Here is a 22,194-nt window from a genome sequence, read left to right on the forward strand (position 1 = left end):
AGCTGAGGTTTCCTGGAGAAGAAATTTTGCTTCAATACTACAGCATAAATTCCTGCCTGAGTTTCTAGCCTATGGCCTATCCTGCAGGTTTCAGACTCAAGAGTACAGCATCAAGCTTTCCAAGTTTCCAGCCTTCCAGACTGCCCTAAGATTTTGGGCTTACCAGTTCCCACAAAAGCATAAGCCAATTCCTTAAAATAAATCATATTTTAAGGAAAAAATCAGAGGTATTGGGTTTGGGGAGTAGTATACAGAATGCATAAAGTTTCAAAGATGCAAGAGAACATGGCAAGTTCAAATAACTAAAATTTAGTATGGCTGAAGTTCTAAGTGTCAGTTGAAGGAAGAGAAAGCAGACAGGGATGAGGTTAGGCTCTTATTCAATGGGTCTTATAAACTGAATTTAAGGAGTTTGGATTTTTTCGTATATTGGAAGACACTGAGGACTTCTAAGCAGGAAGTTGCCAAAATCAAGTTTACATTTTAGAAGATTACTCTGCATTGTGGAAATCACATTGGGAAGGAATAATTTGGGAGATGGAAAGACTAGTTAGAAAGCTATTGCAGTATTTAGGAAAAAGATGCTTATGTCCTGGACTGGAGTAGTGGCAATTTGTCTGGAAAGAAGTAGACAAAATATTTAAATATTGAGAAGTTTGCATTATATGATTTAGTAAGTCACTATAGGCAGGGAAGGAGAAGGAGAAAGAATAACTCCTCAGTTTCTAAGTTGAGCAAATAGGAAGATGGTGACTTCATTCTCTGAAGTAGGAAACCCTCTGAAAGAAGAACAGATTTGGTAGAAAGGTCTTGAGTTCATTTGGAGATAAAGTGGTCATAAGATGCTTGTCAGACAAGTACCAGTAGCCAATAAGTTAAATATACTAGTTAGAATCTCAAAAGAATTTCTCTAGGCCAGGCTCATCAGCATATCAGGCATAATTGGAGCCATAGGAGTGGAATAGATTTCTTAAGATATGTGTTTAGAGTGACAAGAAAAGAGGGCATAGGATAGAACCCTGAGAAACCCAAACATATAAAGGGTGGATAGAAGAAAAGAAGCCTGTAAAGAAGACAAGGAAAGAACAGTAAAAGATGTAGAGAAAGGTACAGCAATTGACAAAGTGTTTTAAGAAGACATCCAGTTCTGTGGTGTACCTTCAGAAGGCTTTAGTTGGTATGTAACATTTACAAGGTAGAGTTGCTATGCAAAGGTATTCTGAGCAAATAAAAGAGAACAAATAAAAACATGGAAAGCAATATCTTAATTTGACTGAATGTAGAGTCAAGAGAAAGATCTAAAGAGAAACTTGACGAGATGATTTGATGCCATGATGTGGAAAACCTTGGATTTTGGGTAAGTAGTTGTAAACATTATTCCAAAGGCAAGACAACCAGTTGTGTTTGGTGCTAAGAGATAGATAAGAATATAAAACTTGCTTTGAACTACAGAACACCTTTCCACTATGTTGTGGAAACAAGACCTAGGCAACAGAAAAGAATAAAAATGCAAGATGATATCTGATTAATAAGAATAAGTGGGGAAGTGGATGTGACTCAACTGTTAGAGCATCCATCTACCATACAGGAGGTTCAGGGTTCAAACCCAGGGCCTCCTGGCCCGTGTGGTGAGCTGGCCCACGCGTAGTGCTGCCACACGCAAGGAGTAGCATGCCACGCAAGGGTGTCCCCTGTGTAGGGGAGCCCCACGCGCAAGGAGTGAGCCCCGCAAGGAGAGCCGCCCTGCACAAAAAAAGTGCAGCCTGCGCAGGAGTTGACGCAGCAAGGTGATGCAACAAAAAAGAAACACAGATTCCCAGTTCCGCTGAGAATGCAAGCGGACACAAAAGAACACACAGCAAATGGACATGAGAGAGCAGTTAATGGGGCGGGGGGAGAAATAAATAAAATAAATCTTTAAAAAAATAAAAATAAAAAATAAACTGGGGAAAGGAAACAATTCCAACATTAAAAAAAAAAAAAAGGAATAACTGTTAAGTACTATAGGAATTTTTATAGTGGCAAGGTCAATTTGAATGATGGTAGTTTAGCCCAGTATTGTATTGTTTTGGTTTTAACTTAAGAATGCCAGCTAGTTATCATCTTTTTAAAAATATGATCCAGTTTGAATGCTTTTTATTGAGTATTTTTGTGGCTGTTGCTTTCAAATTCACTTTGTACAGAAGAATTTATACATAGTCATTTTTACTTGATGATGTTTGATATGACTTCAGGAGAAGTTCTTTGTCTGAAAAGGCATTAGTTCCAAAGATTCTAAAGCAATATATATTCACAAGCACAGATATCAATGCATATGCTTTACCTAACATTAATAAATATGTGTTAAATGCCTATTATGTGTCAGTGATGCAATAAAGCATAATTATTAAGGGTACGGACTATAGCTTGAGACACACCTGGGTTCAAATCCCAATTTTCCACTCTCAATGGGGGAAAGTAAGTTGCAGGCCTACTTAGTTTATACTTCACTTGGTATGCCTCATGAATTTTTTTTAAGGAAATGTCAGTTATTTTATATCCAATTGTTAATGTTACTACCAAATTTAATTGATATTTCTTAACTAGGGTGGGGGGAGTGGACACAGGCTGAGTAGTGATTTTAGAATATTAGCTAAGCTAATATTCACACTCAAATGAGTCATCTACATTTAAAGGACTAAGAATTGACCATAAATGGTTGTTCATCTGTAATGTAGTCACTAGGTGTCACTATTCCACAACATTGCTTCAATAGGATAAAACCAAAGTACCTTACATGAACACACACCAGGGGAAAGATAGGAAGTTGCTTATATTAAATGTTATACGTATATACTTACATGATATTTATGTAAGAAGTGAAGTTCCCCAGCAGCAAGCACTGTTTTCCTCTCTTCTCTGTTTCTTAGTAGGTCTCTAAAAGAATAGAAACATAAACTTAAAACAGATAAAGGCCTTTTTAGATTATCTAGGATCCTTCCTCTTCACCTTATTTTACAGGTTTGGAATTGAGATCCAGAAAGATGAAGTGACAAGTGATTTACTCAATTAAAACTCTGCAAATTATAAGCAGAGAGCTTAGATTGCCCAATTCTTTTTATAATACCTCATTGTGTCATTACTAATATTTACCATCAAAGAGACAGTCTAATAAACAGGTGAAAACTGAACCTCAAAATCCATCAAATTTTCCACTACTTTAAAGGCAAAGTTTGGCAATATGAAGATCATAGTACTTTAATTAATAAAAGTTCTCAATTGAATACCATAACTTTTGAGCCATAAAAACATTTCATTTAAACCCCATAATAGCAAGGTGTGTGAGTGTGTGTGTGTGTGTGTATTCTGCCTCATTCCAAAAAGGATTTACAGAAGCTTATTTAAATAGAACATAATCTAAAGGATAAATAATCAGAAAGAATGGAAGATAAACCAGTATGAAGTCTTATTTTAGTAAACAAAAAGTCATGCCGTGATGTTCAATAACCTTATCCAGTAAACTCATATTTGACTGTATGTTCTCAAATTTGATTCTGCTTTCCCTACTGCCAGCACAAAGTAGGACAAGTGGATAATATAACTAGTATATTTTTATTACAAAGTCCTCATGCTTTCTATTATGCCAGCTATCCAGACATATAATGAGAGAACTCCTAACAGAATGCAGTCACTGTAACACATAGGCCCGTGGATTACCACCGTTAACTTATGAATTGTACAGGTAGGCTTTTGCTTACATCAGACTTATTTCAAACAATTGCATGGAGCTGTTGGCAAAACGTTTTTCTATTGAGAGTGACTCCTAAAAAAATTTAAGAGAAAGGCAAAACTCATGAGTTTAGCTTATAAGCATTTTAAATTACAAAAATAATATTATATTAAGGAAATTGATAATTACAAATACCTAATTTCACTTTGGTCAGATAAGAGATATCCAGAGGAAATGATAAATCCCAGGAATATAGAGGCAAGGACATTTTTAGAGCAAAGAAGAAAGGGGTCAGGCATAATATTTTTAAAAAAGGGAAAGGGGCGTGGGGAGAGAACTAAGGCCCAAGTAATCTACCTAGCTTGATTCTGATTCCTACATTATTTGGGTGTCTGGTTTTTCCTCCTCTGCTTCATTCATCTAAAATTGTATCAAACATCTATCCTAGCCAGGATCCTGCTACATTAAAACTGCTACTCTTTAGGTTTTTATCCTATAAAAATAGAACATTTTTCTAAGTTTCCTGCTGATTCCTTGTCTATCTTTGCAGCATAAGCACTAAGAATCTTATTTTGTAATTTGCATCCTTTTTCGTAGTGTATTTGAAAAGCCTGTTATTGGTTTTGGGATCACTTACTCTTACCAAAAATGCCTTTCTGGTTAACGATGCAGAAATGTTTTTGTTATAGTTGTTGATCTGAATATATGGCATTTTAAATTCTCAGTTCACTTGGAATTTATTCCACAAATATTTATTGAGTTCCTACCATGCGTCAGACAGTGTGTAACTCAAGGGCAAAACTAGATATGATCCCTTTGCTCATGAAGTCCATAGATTTCTGGTTCCATCAGGATGAAACAGACCTATCGTTCCTGCTATTTACAACTTAAAATTCTGGAAAAAATGCAAAAAACAACTAACTACTGATGAACTCTGAAAAGTAAACAAAAGCAGACAGATTGTGAAGGGGAGTCAAAACTTAGAGAAGTTGCCTATACAGGGGTGAATTTCCTTTTCTCTCGTGGCTTTGACCTGAAGAGAGACCCCAGTCAGGCAATTGTACAAAAGCAGCACAGGAGGCCAAAACTACACTAGGAACCCTGTGTTTATGTGGCCTAAGGCACTGGGCCATATTATCCAAAGAGAGTATGAGGATTCCTTATTTTGTTCCCCCATTTTTTCCTCTTGAAGCTTTGCCTGAGATCAGGTGCTGTTTATGGGAGCATGGGCAGAGAGAGAAATCCCATCTTCTAGCCAGGGAAACCAGAAAAGGAGAACTTGAAAACTAATGGAGAATGGGGAGATTCCAGGAAAGGAGAAAGGTGAAAATGAGGTTTCTTAATTCAAATCCTTGGTTCACCCCAAACTATGCATACATGAAATAGAGCCCAATGAACAATAATATGAACTAAACCACCATCCAAATCACAGACTATGCCCTGAATGGCACACGCATGGGACAAACTGAAAGCAGCCTAGCAAAAGTTTTAAAACCTGAATTGATTGGAACTGCAGCCCACAGAAAACAAGTGAGAGCTTACAATCTGCATCTAATTAGGTTGATTGCCTCTTGAAACAAAAAAAATATATATATGTTTTAAAATTCTTCGGAGGACCCAGAGTTTACATAACAGAATGTCCAGGATATACTCCAAAAGCATTCAACATATAAAGAACCAGGAAATGAGTGTCTCAAGGGAAAAGAAAATCATCAGATGCCAGCTCAAGGTAGGACAGATGATGGAATTATAAGACAAAGACTTTCAAGCAGCTATTTATACTTATGTCCCATGAGATAAGGTAAGCACAGTTAAATGATTGGGAAGATATTAGTTCATATCAGAAAATTAGTAACCGTAAAAAAAAAGAGAGATAAGTGGAAAATTGTGAACTGAAAAAAATGGTATCTGAAATTTAAAATTCACTGAATGGACTCAATAGCAGAACGGAAATGACTGAGGAAAGAATCAGTGAACTTGAAGATACATCAATAGAAATTATCCACTCTGAAAAGCAGAGTGAAATAAAGATTGAATAATAAAATGAAGAGAGCTTCAAGGGCCTATTGGACACTATCATGGATCCTACAGATAATGAGACAGGCGCATTAAGCATATAATCATTCTGATGGATAATATAATTATAAACTGAGATAAGTGCTCTGAAGAAAATTATCAAGAATCCATAAGAGCATATAACAAATGGACGTGATTTCAACTAAGGGCAGAAGTGGTGTCATAAATATTTTCCTAAGGACATGGTCCAACATGGTCCTTGAGCTAAGGGATAAAAAAGAGCTAACAAAATGAAAGGGAGGGCAGTGATGTGTGTTTCAGTTAGAGAAAAAAGTAATTATTAAGGCCCTGCAGAGGGAACCTGGCAACTCTAAGAAACCACAAGAATGTTAGTTACTGGGAGTGAAACAATGAATGGGAAATGGTATAAAATTAGATTAGAAAGGGGACCAGGGGCCACATTTTACAGAACTCTATAAACCATATTAAATATTTTTGTCTTTGTCCTAAGGGCAATGGGAAGCTAGTGAAGACTATTGGGGGACCCAAACAGTGATATGGTGAGGAATTGAGGGACTGAATCTTCAGGATCCCCAGCTTTTATCAATTGAGTAGAGAAGGATGAGCCTACAGAGGAGACAGAGAAGGAATAAGAAGAACAGTATGAGGCAAGGGGGGAAATAAAGTATGGTTTCACAGAAGCCGAAAGTAAAATGAGATGTTTCATGTCATTTGTTCACATGAAATTTATTTGAGATGGCAGCTAGAATTATTTTGTCAGTGGCAAGTGTAGAGTCTCAACTTTCGTACATTGAGGAGTGAGTGCTGGGGGAATGGAGACTGTGAGCACTGCCAACCAATGTTTATTGGTGAAGGGAAGGAGACAGATAGGGTAGTAACTGAATGGGGATGTGCATTTCTGGGAATTTTTATTAAAGAGCTCATTTAAATGTCATTGGGAAGTATCTAATTGAGAGGAAGTGGGAGAGAAGAGAGAATTTATATAGGCAGAGAAGGGACTATTGATAATATAAAATTCTTGAGAATGCAAGTGGAGATAGGATCCTAAAGACAAGTGGTCTGATTGTCCAGGAAGAAGGGTGCCTGCTTTAATGTAAGAGGAGGGGAAAAATAGAGGAAAGGTTTGAAGATGGAAATTGGAGGCAGGGCCATCTGCTGAGAGTGAAAAGGATTTCTGTCATTATTGGCCTGCCCCACCTACTGCTTTACTCCACTTCTTCTCAGATGACCCCCAGTTACTTATCAGGGCCTTATGTCTATCTGCACTCTAAGAAAAATAATAATCAAAATAACTATCATTTCTTGAACATTAACTCTGTTTAGCATCATAGTATGCAGTTTACTAATTTGGGTAAATGCAAAGAATACTTGTCATTTAACTGACTTTGGGAAAATTATTTAACCTTCTTGCGAATCAGTTTCTACATCTGTAAAATGGAGATAATGATAGTAACTACCTCATAAATTTGTTGTAACAACTGATTGAGATAATTCATGTTAAGTACTTAACGTAGTTCACCTTGGGTCAGCTGTTATTAAGTAATTCAATCCTCAAAAGAACCAGTGAATTAAGCACTATCAATAACATTGTTTTACAGGTAAGGAATCTGAGACCAAGGGATATGAACCATTTCTCACAACTATTAAATGTTTAAGTGGAGCATGAAATGCATATCTACCTCAGCTCCAAAACCTTTGCTTTTCATCACTATGCACACCACCTACCAATTCCACTCTTGGTCCATACACAAAATATTGAGTAAATTGCTTCTCTTAGAGACACTTACCTTTTATTATTAAGACTCTTTACCTGGGTTTCAAAGCTCTAATGCATAATCTGCTTACCAGGATTCTAAACCCTGCTATTCTCATCATGACAAAGTATTATATATGCTGCCTGGCTTCTGGATTTCTCTACTTACATGATTCTTGGTATTATGTTTGCCTGCTCCTAATTCATCTACCTAGTATGACATGAAGCTTCTCATTCAGGTCGCAGCTCAAATGTCACTCTTGTAACACCATTCTGATTTACTTTGTTCAGTACCTATCATAGTTTGAAAATACTGTTTATTGTCTTCCCTTTCTCCCTCAACAAGAATATAATTTCCAAGAAAGCAGAAACCTTATTTTTTGTTTTGTCCTGTTTTTCTGCTTTATTGTTGGAGCCCAGAAAAGTAGAAAGTCAAAAAATATTAAGTGAGAGTGAACTTTCTGTCCTAACCTCATGGTTTATGTGTACTTCAATTGAAGCTCTTTAAATGGCCCTAATCCTCAGCCTTTCCCTTTAGAGTTTAGCATAATTTAAGTGCTTCACCCAATCTCCTTGTTCTTAGAGCTTACTACTGCTTAGCTCCTGATCTAACAGCTGATGTTAATTTAATTGCATAAGAATACACAGTAGTAAATGTGATCATCTCTTTAATCAAAATGCAGTTCTACTTTGAGAGACTTGTGGGTCTAATATTTTCATCAATTTTTAGAATAAATGTTCTCTGCTTTACTACATCATAAAGTCAATTATGATCCCTTATAGGATTTTATATACTATTATTTAGGTTATTTCATTAAAGCATGACAACATGTTTAAAGCACCTGGCATATGGTAGGTACTCAAATGTTAATGTTCTTTTTCCATTTATTTTTATTTAAAATTTTCACTATTAAAATTGTTTGCCTATCTTAAAAATATAGATGCCTGGAATCTTAGGGGATGCATTTGTTTTATGGAGCTGCCACCACAAATTTGGTGACTTTAAACAAGAGAAATTTATTCTGTCACAGCTCTAGAGGCCAGAAGTCCAAAATCAGTGTGTTGAGAATCTCACTCCCACTGAAGGATCTAGGAGGAAATCCTCTTTGCCTCTTCCAGCCTCTGGTGCCTCCAGGGGTTAACTTGGCTTGCTGCAGCATGACTCCATATTCTACCTCTGTCTTCACATGGCCTCTTTTATGTTTCTGAGTTTTCTCCTTTTCTGTCATTTATAAAGACACTTTTCATTGAGGTTAGGGCCCATCCAAAATCCAGGGTCATCTCATCTAACAATCCTTAACTTAATTATGTTGCAAATACCCTATTTCCAAATAAGGTCAAATTCACAGATAATGAAAGTTAGGATTTGGGTATATCATTGGGGACTATTATTCAATTCTGTCTAGGAGATTATGTTCTGGTGGAGTATCTGAAAATTAAAACTTGAAATCTCTTTTAATTTCACATTTAAAATCTGTTTCATCCAATATTAGTATAACTACAGCTGTTCTTTTTTTGGTTACTGTTCGCATGGAGTGTCTTTTTCCAATCTTTCACTTTCAGCCGGTTTGTATCCCTGGGTCTAAGGTGAGTCTGATGTAAAAAGCAAGTGGATGGTTCATATCCATTTTGTCAGCCTGTATCTTTTGATTGGGGAGGTTAATCCATTCACATTCAATAACATTACTGTAAATGCATTGTTTACTTCCACTGTTTTATTCTTTGGTTTTCATATGTCATATCTTATTTTCATCAGTCTTTTTACTCTTTTGGTTATCCTTTCTGCTATTTTTGCTTTCTAGACTCTCCTCCAAGTCTCACTGTCCTTTTACTTTCAGGCTCTAAAGCTCCCTTTAATATTTCTTACAAAGATGGATTCTTTCTCGTGAACTCTTTTAGTTTCTATTTGTTGTGAATATTTTAAACTCCCCTTCATATCTGAAGGACAATTTTACCAGAAAAAGAATTTTCAGCTGGCAATTCTTCTCTTTCAGTATCCTAATTGTAATCTTGCCTCCATGGTTTCTGATGAGAAATCTGCACTAAGTCTCACTGGGCATGCATGCCTTGGGTGTGATGGTTTGCTTCTCCCTGCCACTCTCAGAATTCTCTCTATCTTTGACATTTGGGATTCTGAGTAGTATGTGTCTTGGAATATGTCTGTTTGGATTTATTCTGATTGGGATACACTGAGCTCCTTTTACATGTAAGTTCATTTCTTTCATGAGAACTGGGAAATTTTCAGCTATTATTTCCTCAAATACTCTTACTATCCCTCTTCCCCTCTCTTCTTCTTCTGGAACTCCCGTGACATGTATGTCTTTTTAATTGTTGTTATTGTTTTTTTTCTATTTCCCTTGACATGTATGTTGTTGCATTTTGTGTTATCATTCAATTCCCTGAACCCCTTCTCAATTTTCCCATTCTTTTCCCTCTGTGTTCTTCTCTCCAGTTTCAACCGTTCTGTCTTCTGTATCAATTATTCTTTATTCTCTCATTTAGAGTCTGCTGTTGTATGCCTCTAATGTGTTTGTTTTTGTTTTATTTCTCTCCCCATCCCCCCACTGCTCTCTCTGTCTATTCGCTGTGTGTTCTTCTCTGTCTGCTTGTATTCTTTTCAGTGGCACTGGGAATCTGTGTTTCTTTTTGTTGTGTCATCTTGCTGCATCAGCTGTCTGTGTATATGGCCCCTCTCCTGGGCAGGCTGCACTTTTGTTGCGCAGGGCAGCTCTCCTTGCAAGGTGCACTCCTTGCTCGTGGGGCTCCCCTACGCAGGGGACACCCCTGTTATGGCACGGCACTCCTTGCGCGCATCAGCACTGCGCAAGGGCCAGCTTCACCATATGGGTGAACCCAGGAGGCCCTGGGTTTGAACCTTGGACTTCCCATGTGGTAGGCAGATGCTCTATCCATTGAGCCAAATCCACTTCCCTCTAATGTGTTTTTGATCTCACCTATTGTGTCTTTCATTCCCATGTGCTGTTATTTTTCTATTCAGGTTTTCAAATCCTTTTTGTGCTTGCTCAGTGTCTTCTTAATGTTCTTTGTCTCTTTACCCATATTGTGTTTCAACTCATTAATTTGATTTGGAAATTTGTATGAATCTCATAGATTTGTTGTCTCAAATCCTGTGTCTCATTTGGGGCTTTGATGTATTCCTTTTCTTGGGCCATTTCTTCCATTTTCTTTGTATGGCTTGTAATTTTTTTGCTGACATCTAGGCATCTGATTGTGATGGTGAGTTTACCCTGATGCCCAATTTCTCTCTTGTGTAGGAATTTAATGGTGGTAGACTGTGTGTTACTGCTGTTCTTTGATTCTTGGTTCAGCCTGTTCTGGGTCTTCAGGATTGTCCCTGTTAGTTGCTCAAATCTGGGCTCTGGACCCAGTAATAGGTGGCAGATCAGCTTCCAAGGGCCTTGGAGAGGGAAGCTGAAAAGGCCAGGAAAAGTCTCTTTTAATTATTTAAATTTCTTCACATACACTTCTTTGGTCAGCCAGCAGATGAGCTCTTCCATAGCCCTCTCAGTTCAAAGTCTGAATGGAGTGTGTTTGCTGCAACATGGGCAAGATCAATGTGTTAGACGATCCTGCCTGGAAGCTAAGAGCCTCGTAATTCAAACTTTCTCACAGGTTGTTCTCCAACCTTTCCTGGTAGCCCCCTCTCTTTTCCCATAAAGGAAATAATTCCACTCCCCTCTGCATCCTCAACAACCAGAATTGATCAGTAAGGAGATGAATTGAGAGGGTCAGGTCTCTTTAGTCCCTTGTCAGCTTCCAAGGCAAACAATGATGTGGTCCCTTCCAGCCGGGAAGGGCTCCTGGAATACAGCAGACCAAGTTTGTGCGTCAAAAGCATTCTCTCTACATTCAAAGCTAGCAAAGAATCACAGAGGTAGAAACAACCAATATTTTAACATAAAAGTTTCCAGACCTAATTCTTCTTTCAGTGTGATTCTAGTTCATTCTTATTCAAAATAAAACCTTATAGATATGCTTCAATTTCCAATCTACAGACCTTACAGATGGGCTTTGTAAAATATCAGTAACTTACAGATGATGTAGGTATTAATGTAGTTAATTTTCTATTTTAATTTCAATTTTAAATTTTCCTGTGGTCTCATACAGGAGCATGACTGCAGATAGAGTACATTAGCAGTAGAAATAATCCCAAACATGTTTGTTCTCTGTGTGAAATAAAGAACTGGGTTTTCTTATATAAGCTGGTAAGAGATGGCACAGTGTTATGAACTTTTAAGAAGTACTAAATTACTGTGTTATAATAGTTTTTAAAAGTTATGGATATGGCTTTGGTTAATAATTTAAAAATGAATGTGTGGAGCTGTTTTGACTATGAAGATACCTGATGATACAATTTTATGATAACAATCATTTTAAAATGCCACTTAAACATATTTATTTTCAAATAGATTTATAGTCCTGTTTTTTCTTTCAAATTCTTTTAACGATTAGCATGCACACCACAAAATCAGAAAATGAAGATGTGGAGGACAAAAGCCCCCAACCATCTCCAACTTCTCAGGTAAAAACTGTAATTTACTATATAAAAATAAACTTGATCTTAACATTTATTTCTAAGTTTACCTTCTAGTTAAATTTCTTTTATTAGTCTGCTTTAAAATGAGAAGTAATTTGGAAATTGATAGCTCTAACACATCATAGGAAGTAAGCAAAAAAAGGTGTTTTATGGAGCACATGAAAAGGGATAACCACAGAGTGTTTTGGAGCTAAAGAGATCACTTTTAGGAATAATGGCATTGTAGCTAATATTTTCTTGTCACTTCCAGGAAAAACTCAGTAATTTAAACTAGTAAGGATAAAGACAAGATTAAAATGTTCTGCTACATCTTTTAAGGAGACCTGTCTTAGTTGGCCTGAGTTCCTATCACAAATACCACAAACTGGTTTTGTCTTAAATAAGGTTTTGTTTGTTTTTTAAGATTTATTTATTTATTTATTTATTTATTTATTTCTCTCCCCTTCCCCCGCCCTGGTTGTCTGTTCTCTGTGTCTATTTGCCGTGTCTTCTTCTTTGTCCACTTCTGTTGTTGTCAGCAGCATGGGAATCTGTGTTTCATTTTGTTGTGTCAGCTCTCCGTGTGTGCGGCGCCATTCCTGGGCAGGCTGCACTTTCTTTCGCGCTGGGCGGCTCTCCTTACGGGGTGCACTCCTTGCGCGTGGGGCTCCCCTGCGCGGGGACACCCCTGCGTGGGGACACCCCTGCGTGGCACAGCACTCCTTGCGCACATCAGCACTGCGCATGGGCCAGCTCCACACGGGTCAAGGAGGCTCGGGGTTTGAACTGCGGACCTCCCATGTGGTAGACGGACGCCCTAACCACTGGGCCAAGTCCGCCGCCAACAATAAGTTTTGTGTTTTTTTTTGTTTTTGTTTGTTTTTGAGCTGCCGGGGGGCCAGGGACTAAACCTGGGACCTTGTATGTGGGAAGCTGGTGCTCAATCACTGGCCCACATCGGCTTCCTTCAGTTGATTTTTCCACCTGTTTTGCTTGTTTCTTTTTTTTGTTTTGTTTTTTTCAGGAGGCACCGGGAACTGAACCCAGAACCTCCCATGTGGAAGGCAGGCACTCAGCCCCTTCAGGCACATCCACTCCCAGCAAGTATTTTTTTTAACATGGTTTTGAGGCTAAAAGAAGTCCAAAAGCAAGATATCAGCTTTCTCCTGGAGTCTGTAAACTTCTGGCTGCTCTTTAGGGCTTTCTCTTTTTCAGGCCTCCAGTATTACAGAATTAGATCAACCCTCATTCACTTGAACCACACTTTAACTAAAAATAACTTCTTCCAGAGGTCCTTTTTACAATGGGTTCACACCCTCAGGGATGTGTATTGAAGATTAAGAATATGTGTTTCTTGAAGTATATAATTCAACCTACCTCAAGACTCAAGTTTCTTGGTTTTGTTTTGTTTTTTAACATATTCTAAGTGTATACAGTAAGTCATTAGACTTTTTGCTGGTCGAATTTTAAAGAATAATTTTTCGTAATTAGAATTATCATTGCATATTTTGCATAGATATTGCTATCGTTCTTAAAGTCCCCAAGAAGTCATTCTTTGAAATATTTTTAAAAATCGCCATTAATTCTAATAGCATTATAAATCTGTGAAGATTTCATCCTAGTCTATATCAACTTATAAATTCTGAAATAGAATCTTTAAAGTATAGTTTTACTATAGATGACCCTTCACATACCCTAGTCAAAATTCACCTTTGTGACTTTTGGCCACTGATGGATTTTCCAGAAAAATTCTCTACACCGGAACTCAAAACAGGTCAGTCTTAATCAGGTTTTCAGAACTTTGATCTTGAAGAACTACAAAATTAATTTTTAGTCATTAACTACTACTGTCATGCTTATCTACCTATTCATTAAATGTTTTCTTCCCCTTTGCTTCATCACTCTGTGCTCTTTAGTATTTGTTACAATTTCCTGAGACAATTTGATGTTCTCTCTCCTGCTGCACTGTGTTATCCATACACACAAAATGCTGATGTGTACACACATATGCATCATGATGATCATAAGACAAATTTAGGGATTACTACTTCAGGGTTAACTCTATCTGTTTGTTTTGGATTTTTTTGTTTGTTTGTTTGTTTAGTTTAATTTTTTACTCTGGGTGAAGTCTTCAGTATTCTCCCAAACCAAAAATTTCTTTTTTTCCCAATCAGCACTCATAATTAGACTACCATTAAAAGGCCTGGAAGAATGAGGTAAATATATTATATATAAATATTAGTGGGGCATGAACCTTGAGTTTCTGAAAGCTTGACCTATGTTTTTCTCATTTTCCTTGCAGTTATATAATTTTTCAAATGAAATGAGTCCAAGTAAAATTATGTTTCCCCTCATTTCCAATTTAGTTGCATTTTCATTCCATAAAAGTTTTGATGAATAATCTCTGGAGAGCAGACTGAGGGGATACACTTTTAATTATTCTGCCCACACAATAGGCTCCCTTAAGTCTGTGTGAATGGCAGGGACCCAAGCCTATATAAAGTTAAACCAAGGTGCCCTACAAAATGTATTCCTGTGACAACCACATATGCCAGATAGTGTTTGTTGATATATAGCGTGAATCTTCTTTAGTGTGTGTAATGCTCCAAATTGATATTAAAAATGTCAATTTTGTGATGAGATTTGGTGATTTAGCATATTCATAAAATTGTGTGGAATGTATATTTCTTAAAAGATTTCATTGTTTTGCCTCAGATCCTCAAAAGTCGTAGAGAATACACAGAAACCACCCTGTCAGAAACAGAGGAAACAAAACCACAGGAGAGAAAGGAGATTGAAATTCCTTGTCCTCCACAAGGGACACTGAATGAAGTTATTACAAATGGTATGTGAAAGAAGAAACGTAAATGGAGAGAAAACGAAATTTAAAAACTTGATGAGTTAAAACACAGGACAACAAAGCACTGCTTAATGCTTCAATGGTCAGCTCTGTTATAAGCAATATGGGCACAAAGAGGAAATATTTACTTGAATCTGTTAAAAATGAAAAGCAATACTGTGTAACAGATATTTTACTCCTTTTCATGCCTTTTCATGTTAAAATTTGGGATTAGAAACAGCATTGATTAAAGATTTCTATTTAAAACCTACTTTAGATGTTTAGTTTTACATTAGCTAGCAAGAACATTATACGTCTGGCTATATTAAGATTCTTATTAAAATTACATCCAAGTTTTTAAACTGATTAGCTTTTTAAAGAGTTGTATAAAACCACTAAATTTTTAAAGCATCTCTTATTGCTACCAAATAGTCACAAAGAATAATTTCCTAATTTTTTTCTAAATATTCTATATGGTTAAACTGAAGGAGAGAGAGAGAGAGATCTTGATCTCCAGAAGTATAGCACCTATTGTGAAAAAAAATTAGATTAAAATATGATGAAGTTTATAAGTCATCGAGTTTTTTAAATTTTATTGTTGACTACTTATTAACTTTAAGTTTTTGAAAGCAGATTTTATTCATTTTGCTTTCATTTAACAAATGTTGCTTTTTAATTAATGTCAGTCTTTTTTTTTTTTAATATTTATTTATTTCTCTTCCCTCCCCTGCCACCCCAGTTGTCTGTTTCTCTGTGTTTGTTTGCTGCATGTACTTTTTGTCTGCTTCTGTTGTTGTCAGTGGCATGGGAAACTTTGTTTCTTTTTGTTGAGTCATCTTGTTGTGTCAGCTCTCCGTATGTGCGGCGTCATTCCTGGGCAGGCTGCACTTTCTTTTGCGCTGGGCGGCTCTCCTTACGGGCGCACTCCTTGCGCGTGGGGCTCCCCCACACGGGGACACCCCTGCGTGGCAGGGCCCTCCTTGCACGCATCAGCACTGCGCATGGGCCAGCTCCACATGGGTCAAGGAGGCCTGGGGTTTGAACCGCGGACCTCCCATGTGGTAGACGGATGCCCTAACCACTGGGCCAAGTCTGCTTCCAGTGTATTTTTAAGGTACAGAGGGAGACTTTTCTTTGAATTTGAACAATTCAATTTCTTTGAATTTACAAGTGTAAGTGATTGGACTCTTGTAAATATAATTTCTGCACATAGATCTTAACAGACACAAGAATTATTTGACAATATTTTTTAAGCATGCACATTCCTATGCCCCTGTCTAGTTAGTGGGTGGTTTCTGTGGAGCAGTTGTTCAGAGCTGGGCCCTGTGGAAAAGAGGGAAATGTGTTGGTCACTACCGCTTGTCTGCTAATGTTGGACTGCAGTTGCTCAGGAGCTAATTGAGCAGGGGTCTACAATACCATACACTCAAACTTCAAACTTAGATTCAGATCCCTTTTGCTTTTGTTTTCTTTCATTTTTGATTTTGTAATTCTATAGAAATTTGCAAGAAAAAGCGATTTTTGTAGCTTTCGTGTTTCTGTCTCAGGAGGCTGTACTTTGGTACAGGCAGACATACCTCAGAGATATTGTATGTTTGGTTCCATATCATTGCAGTAAAGCTGATATTGCATAAAGACACATGAATATTTTTGGTTTCCCAGTGTATATAAAAGTTATGTTTGTACTATACTGTAGTCTATTAAGTGTGCAATAGCATTATGTTTATTAAAAAAACAATGCATACACCTTTACTTAAAAATTAAAATTAAACTTTAAAAAATAATGTATTGCTAAAAAATGCTAACCATCATCTGACCCTTCAGCAAGTTGTAATCTTTTTGCTGGTGGAGAGTCTTGCCTTGATAATGATGGTTTATGAGTGATTAAGGTGGTGGTTGCTGAAGGTTGGGGAGACTGTGGCAATTTCTTAAAATAAGACAACATAAAGTTTGCCACATTGATTGACTCTTCCTTTCACAAAAGATTTCTCTGTCTCAGGGAACAGGGAGGCCCAAGGAGAGTTTGAAAGATGGAGGAACAGCTGGTTGGTGAAATAGTCAGAACACACACAACATTTATTGATTAAGTTTGCTATCTTATATGGACTCAGTTCATGTCATCCCAAAGTAATAGTAACATCAAAGAGCACTGATCACAGGTCACCATAACAGATATAATAATAATGAAAAAGTTTAAAATATTGTGAGAATTACTGAAATGTGACACAGACACATGAAGTGAGCACAGGCTGTTGGAAAAATGGCACTGATAGTCTTACTTGTCACAGTGTTGCCACAAGACTTAATTTGTGGGGAAAAAAAAGAATGTCTGAGAAGCACAATTTAAAAAGGCATATCTTTTTCAGTCGTTCTCTATTGCTCTTTTTCTATATCTCTCTCTTACATATATACATAATTCCTATTTGGAATGATAGAAATGGTGGTGATGGTAGGACAGCATTGTGAACACAATGATCAAAACTGAAATAATTATCTGAATATGATTAAAAGGGAAAACATACTGTATATATGTTAACAGAATTTTAAAAGTTTTAAATCCATAGAACTACACTATACAAACAGAGAACCCTAAGTTAAACCATGGACTTCACTTAACAGTACAATGATAAAAATGTGCTATCGTAATTGAAACAAATGTTCCACACCAATGGAAGGTGTCGGTGGTGGGGTAGTATATAGTAAGTCTTTATTTTATGTGTGATTTTTCCGTAAACCCACAACTTTTCTAATTAAGGGGGAAAAAACAGTTAAAAGCTTTACCTCTAATACTGATGAACTTGGGAAAAATTCCTATCTACAATTTCATATTATAATTTTTTCCTCAGGAAGTCATGAATTCAATTAAGTGTGTCTGCTCAGTGGTTTTACCCTGTCATAATCAGAACTATTTATGTAATTGTCCTTTATAGTGCCTTTCACAGTATCATGTGTAGCTCTCTCTTTGCTCTTTGTTTATTTTTATTTTCTCTTGCCTAGAATGTTCTTTGCCCTTTCCTCCACGTTTCCTCTACCACTTTCCACATGGCTATCCCCTTTTCATATTTTAGAGCTTGGGTTAAATATCATGTCCTTCCTTAATTACCCTGTTGTATTATTCAGCCAAAGGGGTGCTGATACAAAGTACCAGAAATCTGTTGGCTTTAATAAAGAGTATTTATTTGAGGTAAAAACTTACAGTTACAAGGCCATAAACAGTAAGTTACTTCCCTCACCAAAGTCTATTGCCACATGTTGGAGCAAGATGGCTGCCAGTCTCTGCAAGGGTTCAGCTTTCCTCTTTCTCTTAAGGCTCCATGGTCCCAGCTTCTTCCAACCTCAGCTGTAAGCTGTCATGGGGCTCATCTCTCTCTCCGGGGCTCATTTCTTTCTGGGCTCAGCTGCTGCTATAGACTGTCAGACTCATCTCTCTTCCGTGGGCCTCTGCTGTATCCATGGAGCTGTCTTTATTCCTCTATGTTCTTCTGTGTATCTACTACTGAGTATTCTTGATTGAGCATCCCTTTATATAGCCTACCAAGGGGGACAGGGACTCAACTCTGCATGCCCTAATGATACGGTCTCATCAAAGCCCTAATCTTAACGTAATTTAATCAAAGTCATCTCATCTGAATCTAGTACAATCAAAAGGCATCATGCCCAGAGGAACAGACCAGTATACAAACATAATCAATATCTCCTTTTTGGAATTCATAAATAACATCAAACTGCCACACCTGTAAAGAATGAATACAATTCTTAGTTGTGTTTTAGATTTTGCAACTGTCAGAAGAGCTTTTAATTCCTTACTCAATATTGTTTTAAACCTCTTTTGTCATTTCAAAAAGGAAATGCTATTCTGGCCCTTTATAGTTTTGAGAACAAAGTAGGAAGAGAATATTTTTAAATGAGTGTAGTTATAGCCAAAGTGATTAACAGTAAATATGTTATGAAGGATCCCCGGCCTTTGCAGGAAGGAAGTTTCTCACTTCCTCTATCTGCTTAGTTTTGTAATATTGGTATTTTTTATTTTTATTTTTATTTTTTAATCAAAGAAGTTATGAGCTTACAAAATAACCATGCATAATGTGCAGAATTTCTATACATCACCATTCTACTAGCATCTTACATTGTTGTGAAACATTTGAAAGAACATGATCAGACTATTACCACTAACTATGGTTCATAGCGTACACATGGTATATTTTTTTCATACACCCCCTATTATTAGCATTATGTATCGTATTGTCCTTTTGTTATAGTTCATGAAAGAACACTCTCATAAGTTTGTGTAAGATTGGTATTAGAATAGTTCTTAAAGTTTAGTAGAATTCATCAGTGAAGGCATCCGAACTTTAGCTTTTCTCTTACAGAAAAATTTTAAATTACTAATTCAATTTTTCTTTACTCGATATAGGTCTATCGATTATTTTCTTCTTGAATCAGTTTCTGTAAATTTGTGTTTCTCTAGGAACTTGTCCATTTCCTCTAATTCATCTAATTTTTATCTTATAATTATTTATAGTATTTCCTTAGCATCCTTTTAATTTAGGTAGGGTCTGTAGTGATTTTTCAGTGTCATTCCTGATTTTGGTAATTTGTGTTTTCTCTCTTTTTTCTTGCTCATTTAGCTAGATATTTATCCATATATTTTTTTACCAATACAAATAATAAAGTTTTCGTTTCTTTAATTTTCTCTAATTTTTTTTCTCTAATCCTTATTATTTCCTACCTTCTATGTACTTTTGGCTTGATTTGCTCTTCTTTTTCTAGCTTCTACATTTTTTAAACCTTTTATTCATTAGATAAGTTTTAAGTTTACAGCAAAATTATGAAGAAAATACAGAGATAGCATAACACACACATGCACACACACACACCCAGAAAACTGTTTGAATTAACAGTTTGAATTAGTGTGGTAACATTTTATAATTTATCTTGTCAAGTGCTTCTTATCATTTAAGATGATCATGTGGGTTTTTTCCTCATTCTATTAATGTGGTGTTAAACATTAATTAATTTTATTAAGTTGAACCACCCTTGCATACAGATAAAATATCTCTTGATTATGGTGTATAATTCTTTTAATGAACTATTGATTCTAATTATTAATTTTTTTGAGGATTTTTGCTTTGATATTCATAAGAGGTATTGGTCTGTAATTTTCTTTCCTTGTGGTGTCTTTATCTGGATTTGATATTAGACTGATGTTGGCCTCATAGAATGAGTTAGGAAGTGTTACCTGCTATTCATTCCTTTGGAACAGTTTGAGCAAGATTGGCATTAATTCTTAGAATGTTTAGTGAAATTCATCTAGTCCTTGACTTATCTTTCGTTAGGAGGTTTTTGATTACTGATTCAGTGTCTTTAATTGTTATTGATCTGCTGAGATATTCTGTTTCATTTTGTGTCAGTATATGTAGTTTATGTGTTTCTAGGAATTTGTCGATTTCATTTATGTTATTCAATTTGTTGGCCTACTGTTGTTTATAGTATCCTCATATAATCCTTTTTATTTCTGTGCAATTGACATTAATGTCCACCCTCCATTTTCTTATTTTAGTTATGTGTATCCTTCACTCTTATTTTCTTTGTCAGTCTAGCTAAATATTAGTCAGTATTATCAATCTTTTCAAAGACACAACTTTTGGTTTTGTTGATTCTCTTTACCATTTTTCTAATTCTCTCTTTCATGTATCTCAACTCTAGTCTTTTATTTCCTTCTTTCTGCTCACTTTGAGTTTAGTTTGCTGCTCTGTCTCTAGATACTTCAGTTTTGAGGTTAGGTCTCTGCTTTGAGATCTTTCTCCTTTTTCACTGAGCATTTACAACTATAAATTTCCTTCTAAGAACCGACTTTGCTGAATCCCGTAGGTTTTGTGTGTTGTACTTTTGTTTTCATTTGCCTCAAGCTGCTTCCTAATTTCCCTTATGATTTTTTCTTTTTAAAGAATTTGTTGTTTATTTTCCACAAATAATTATCCCTTTTTTGTTTCTAGATATATTATGTTATGGTCAGAGAAGATACATTGTATGATTTCAATATTTTGAATTTATTGACCCTTGTTTTGTGACCTAACATATGGTCTATCATGGAGATTAAACCATGCATACTAGAAAAGACTGTATATTCTTCTGCTTTGGGATGCATTGTTCTATATATATCTATTAGGTCCTCTTGGCTTATAATATCATTTAAGTCTTCTATTTCCTTATTGATCTTCTGTCTAAATGTTATCCATTATTGAAAGTGGTGTGTTGAAATCTCCTATACTTAATGTTGAACCATTATTTCTCCTTTCAAATGTCAATATTTGCTTCATGTATTTTTGCATCACAGCTATTAGGTACATATATATTTATAATTGTTATGTCTCCTTGTTTAATTGACCTATTTTTTTCAGTGTAAGTGACCTTCTTTATCTCTCTTAATAGCTCTCTTTTGGTTACTATTTGCATGGTATTTTTTTCTGTCCTTTTGATTTCAAACTACTTTCATCTGTGGATTTAAGGTGACTCTCCTGTAAACAACATATACTTGGGTCATGCTTTTTTACCCATCCTGCCAATCTCTGCCAATCTCTGTCTTTTGACTAGTTTGTTTAACACATTTACATTTAAACTAACTACTGATAATGCAGGGCTTTCTTCTGCCCTTTTGCTATTTTGTCTTTGCAAGTCTGATAATTTTTCCCCTCTATTCTTCTGTTAATACCAACTTTCATATTTATTTGTTTTTTTTGTAGTGTACCATTTGCAATCCCTTCTCACTTCTTTCTGTATATATTTTTCAAATGTTTTGTGGTTACCATAGGATTTAATATATTATCTTATAACAATCACATTTTATTTGATACCAACTTAACTTCAATAGAATTCACATACACTATTCCTATTCCCCTCATTCCCCACCTTTTTATATTACTTGTTACATAATATATCTATATACATTGTATGTCCAAAACCATACATTTATCATTATTTTATGCATTTGAATTTTAGAAATTTTAAGAAGTAAAAAGCGGAGTTAAATACCAAAAAAAATACTGACATTTACAATTATCCATACCAGAAGTCTTTATTTCTTTATGCTGCTTGATCCACTATCTAGTTTCCTATCCTTTCAGTATGAAAGTCAGGCAGGACTAGTGGTGACAAATTCTGTCAGTTTTTGCTTATCTGAGAAATTCTTAATCACGCTGTCATTTTGAAAGATAGTCTTGCCAAATATAAAATTCTTAGTTGGCAATTTTTTTCAATGTTTCAAATATTTCCTTCCATTGCCTTCTTACCTCCATATTTTCTGATGAGAAATGAGCACT

General features: G+C 36.0%; 1 protein-coding gene across 4 annotated transcripts in view; it reads left to right on the forward strand.

The window, feature by feature from the left end:
- LOC101437745 (sodium/hydrogen exchanger 9B1) overlaps positions 1–22,194 on the forward strand; it is a 70,491-nt gene that overhangs the window by 2,595 nt on the left and 45,702 nt on the right. For 3 of the 4 annotated variants that reach the window (XM_071215289.1, XM_071215295.1, XM_071215293.1), the window contains exons 2-3: positions 11,973–12,042; positions 14,752–14,881. In XM_071215289.1, coding sequence (XP_071071390.1) covers positions 11,974–12,042; positions 14,752–14,881 — 199 coding nt within the window. In that variant the 5' untranslated portion in view covers position 11,973. Of the gene's footprint in view, positions 1–11,972; positions 12,043–14,243; positions 14,253–14,751; positions 14,882–22,194 lie in introns of those variants that run through there. The other variant, XM_058294731.1, reaches the window with a different exon arrangement.

Source organism: Dasypus novemcinctus, chromosome 1, assembly GCF_030445035.2.
Source record: "Dasypus novemcinctus isolate mDasNov1 chromosome 1, mDasNov1.1.hap2, whole genome shotgun sequence".
Classification (NCBI taxonomy): Eukaryota; Metazoa; Chordata; class Mammalia; order Cingulata; family Dasypodidae; genus Dasypus; species Dasypus novemcinctus.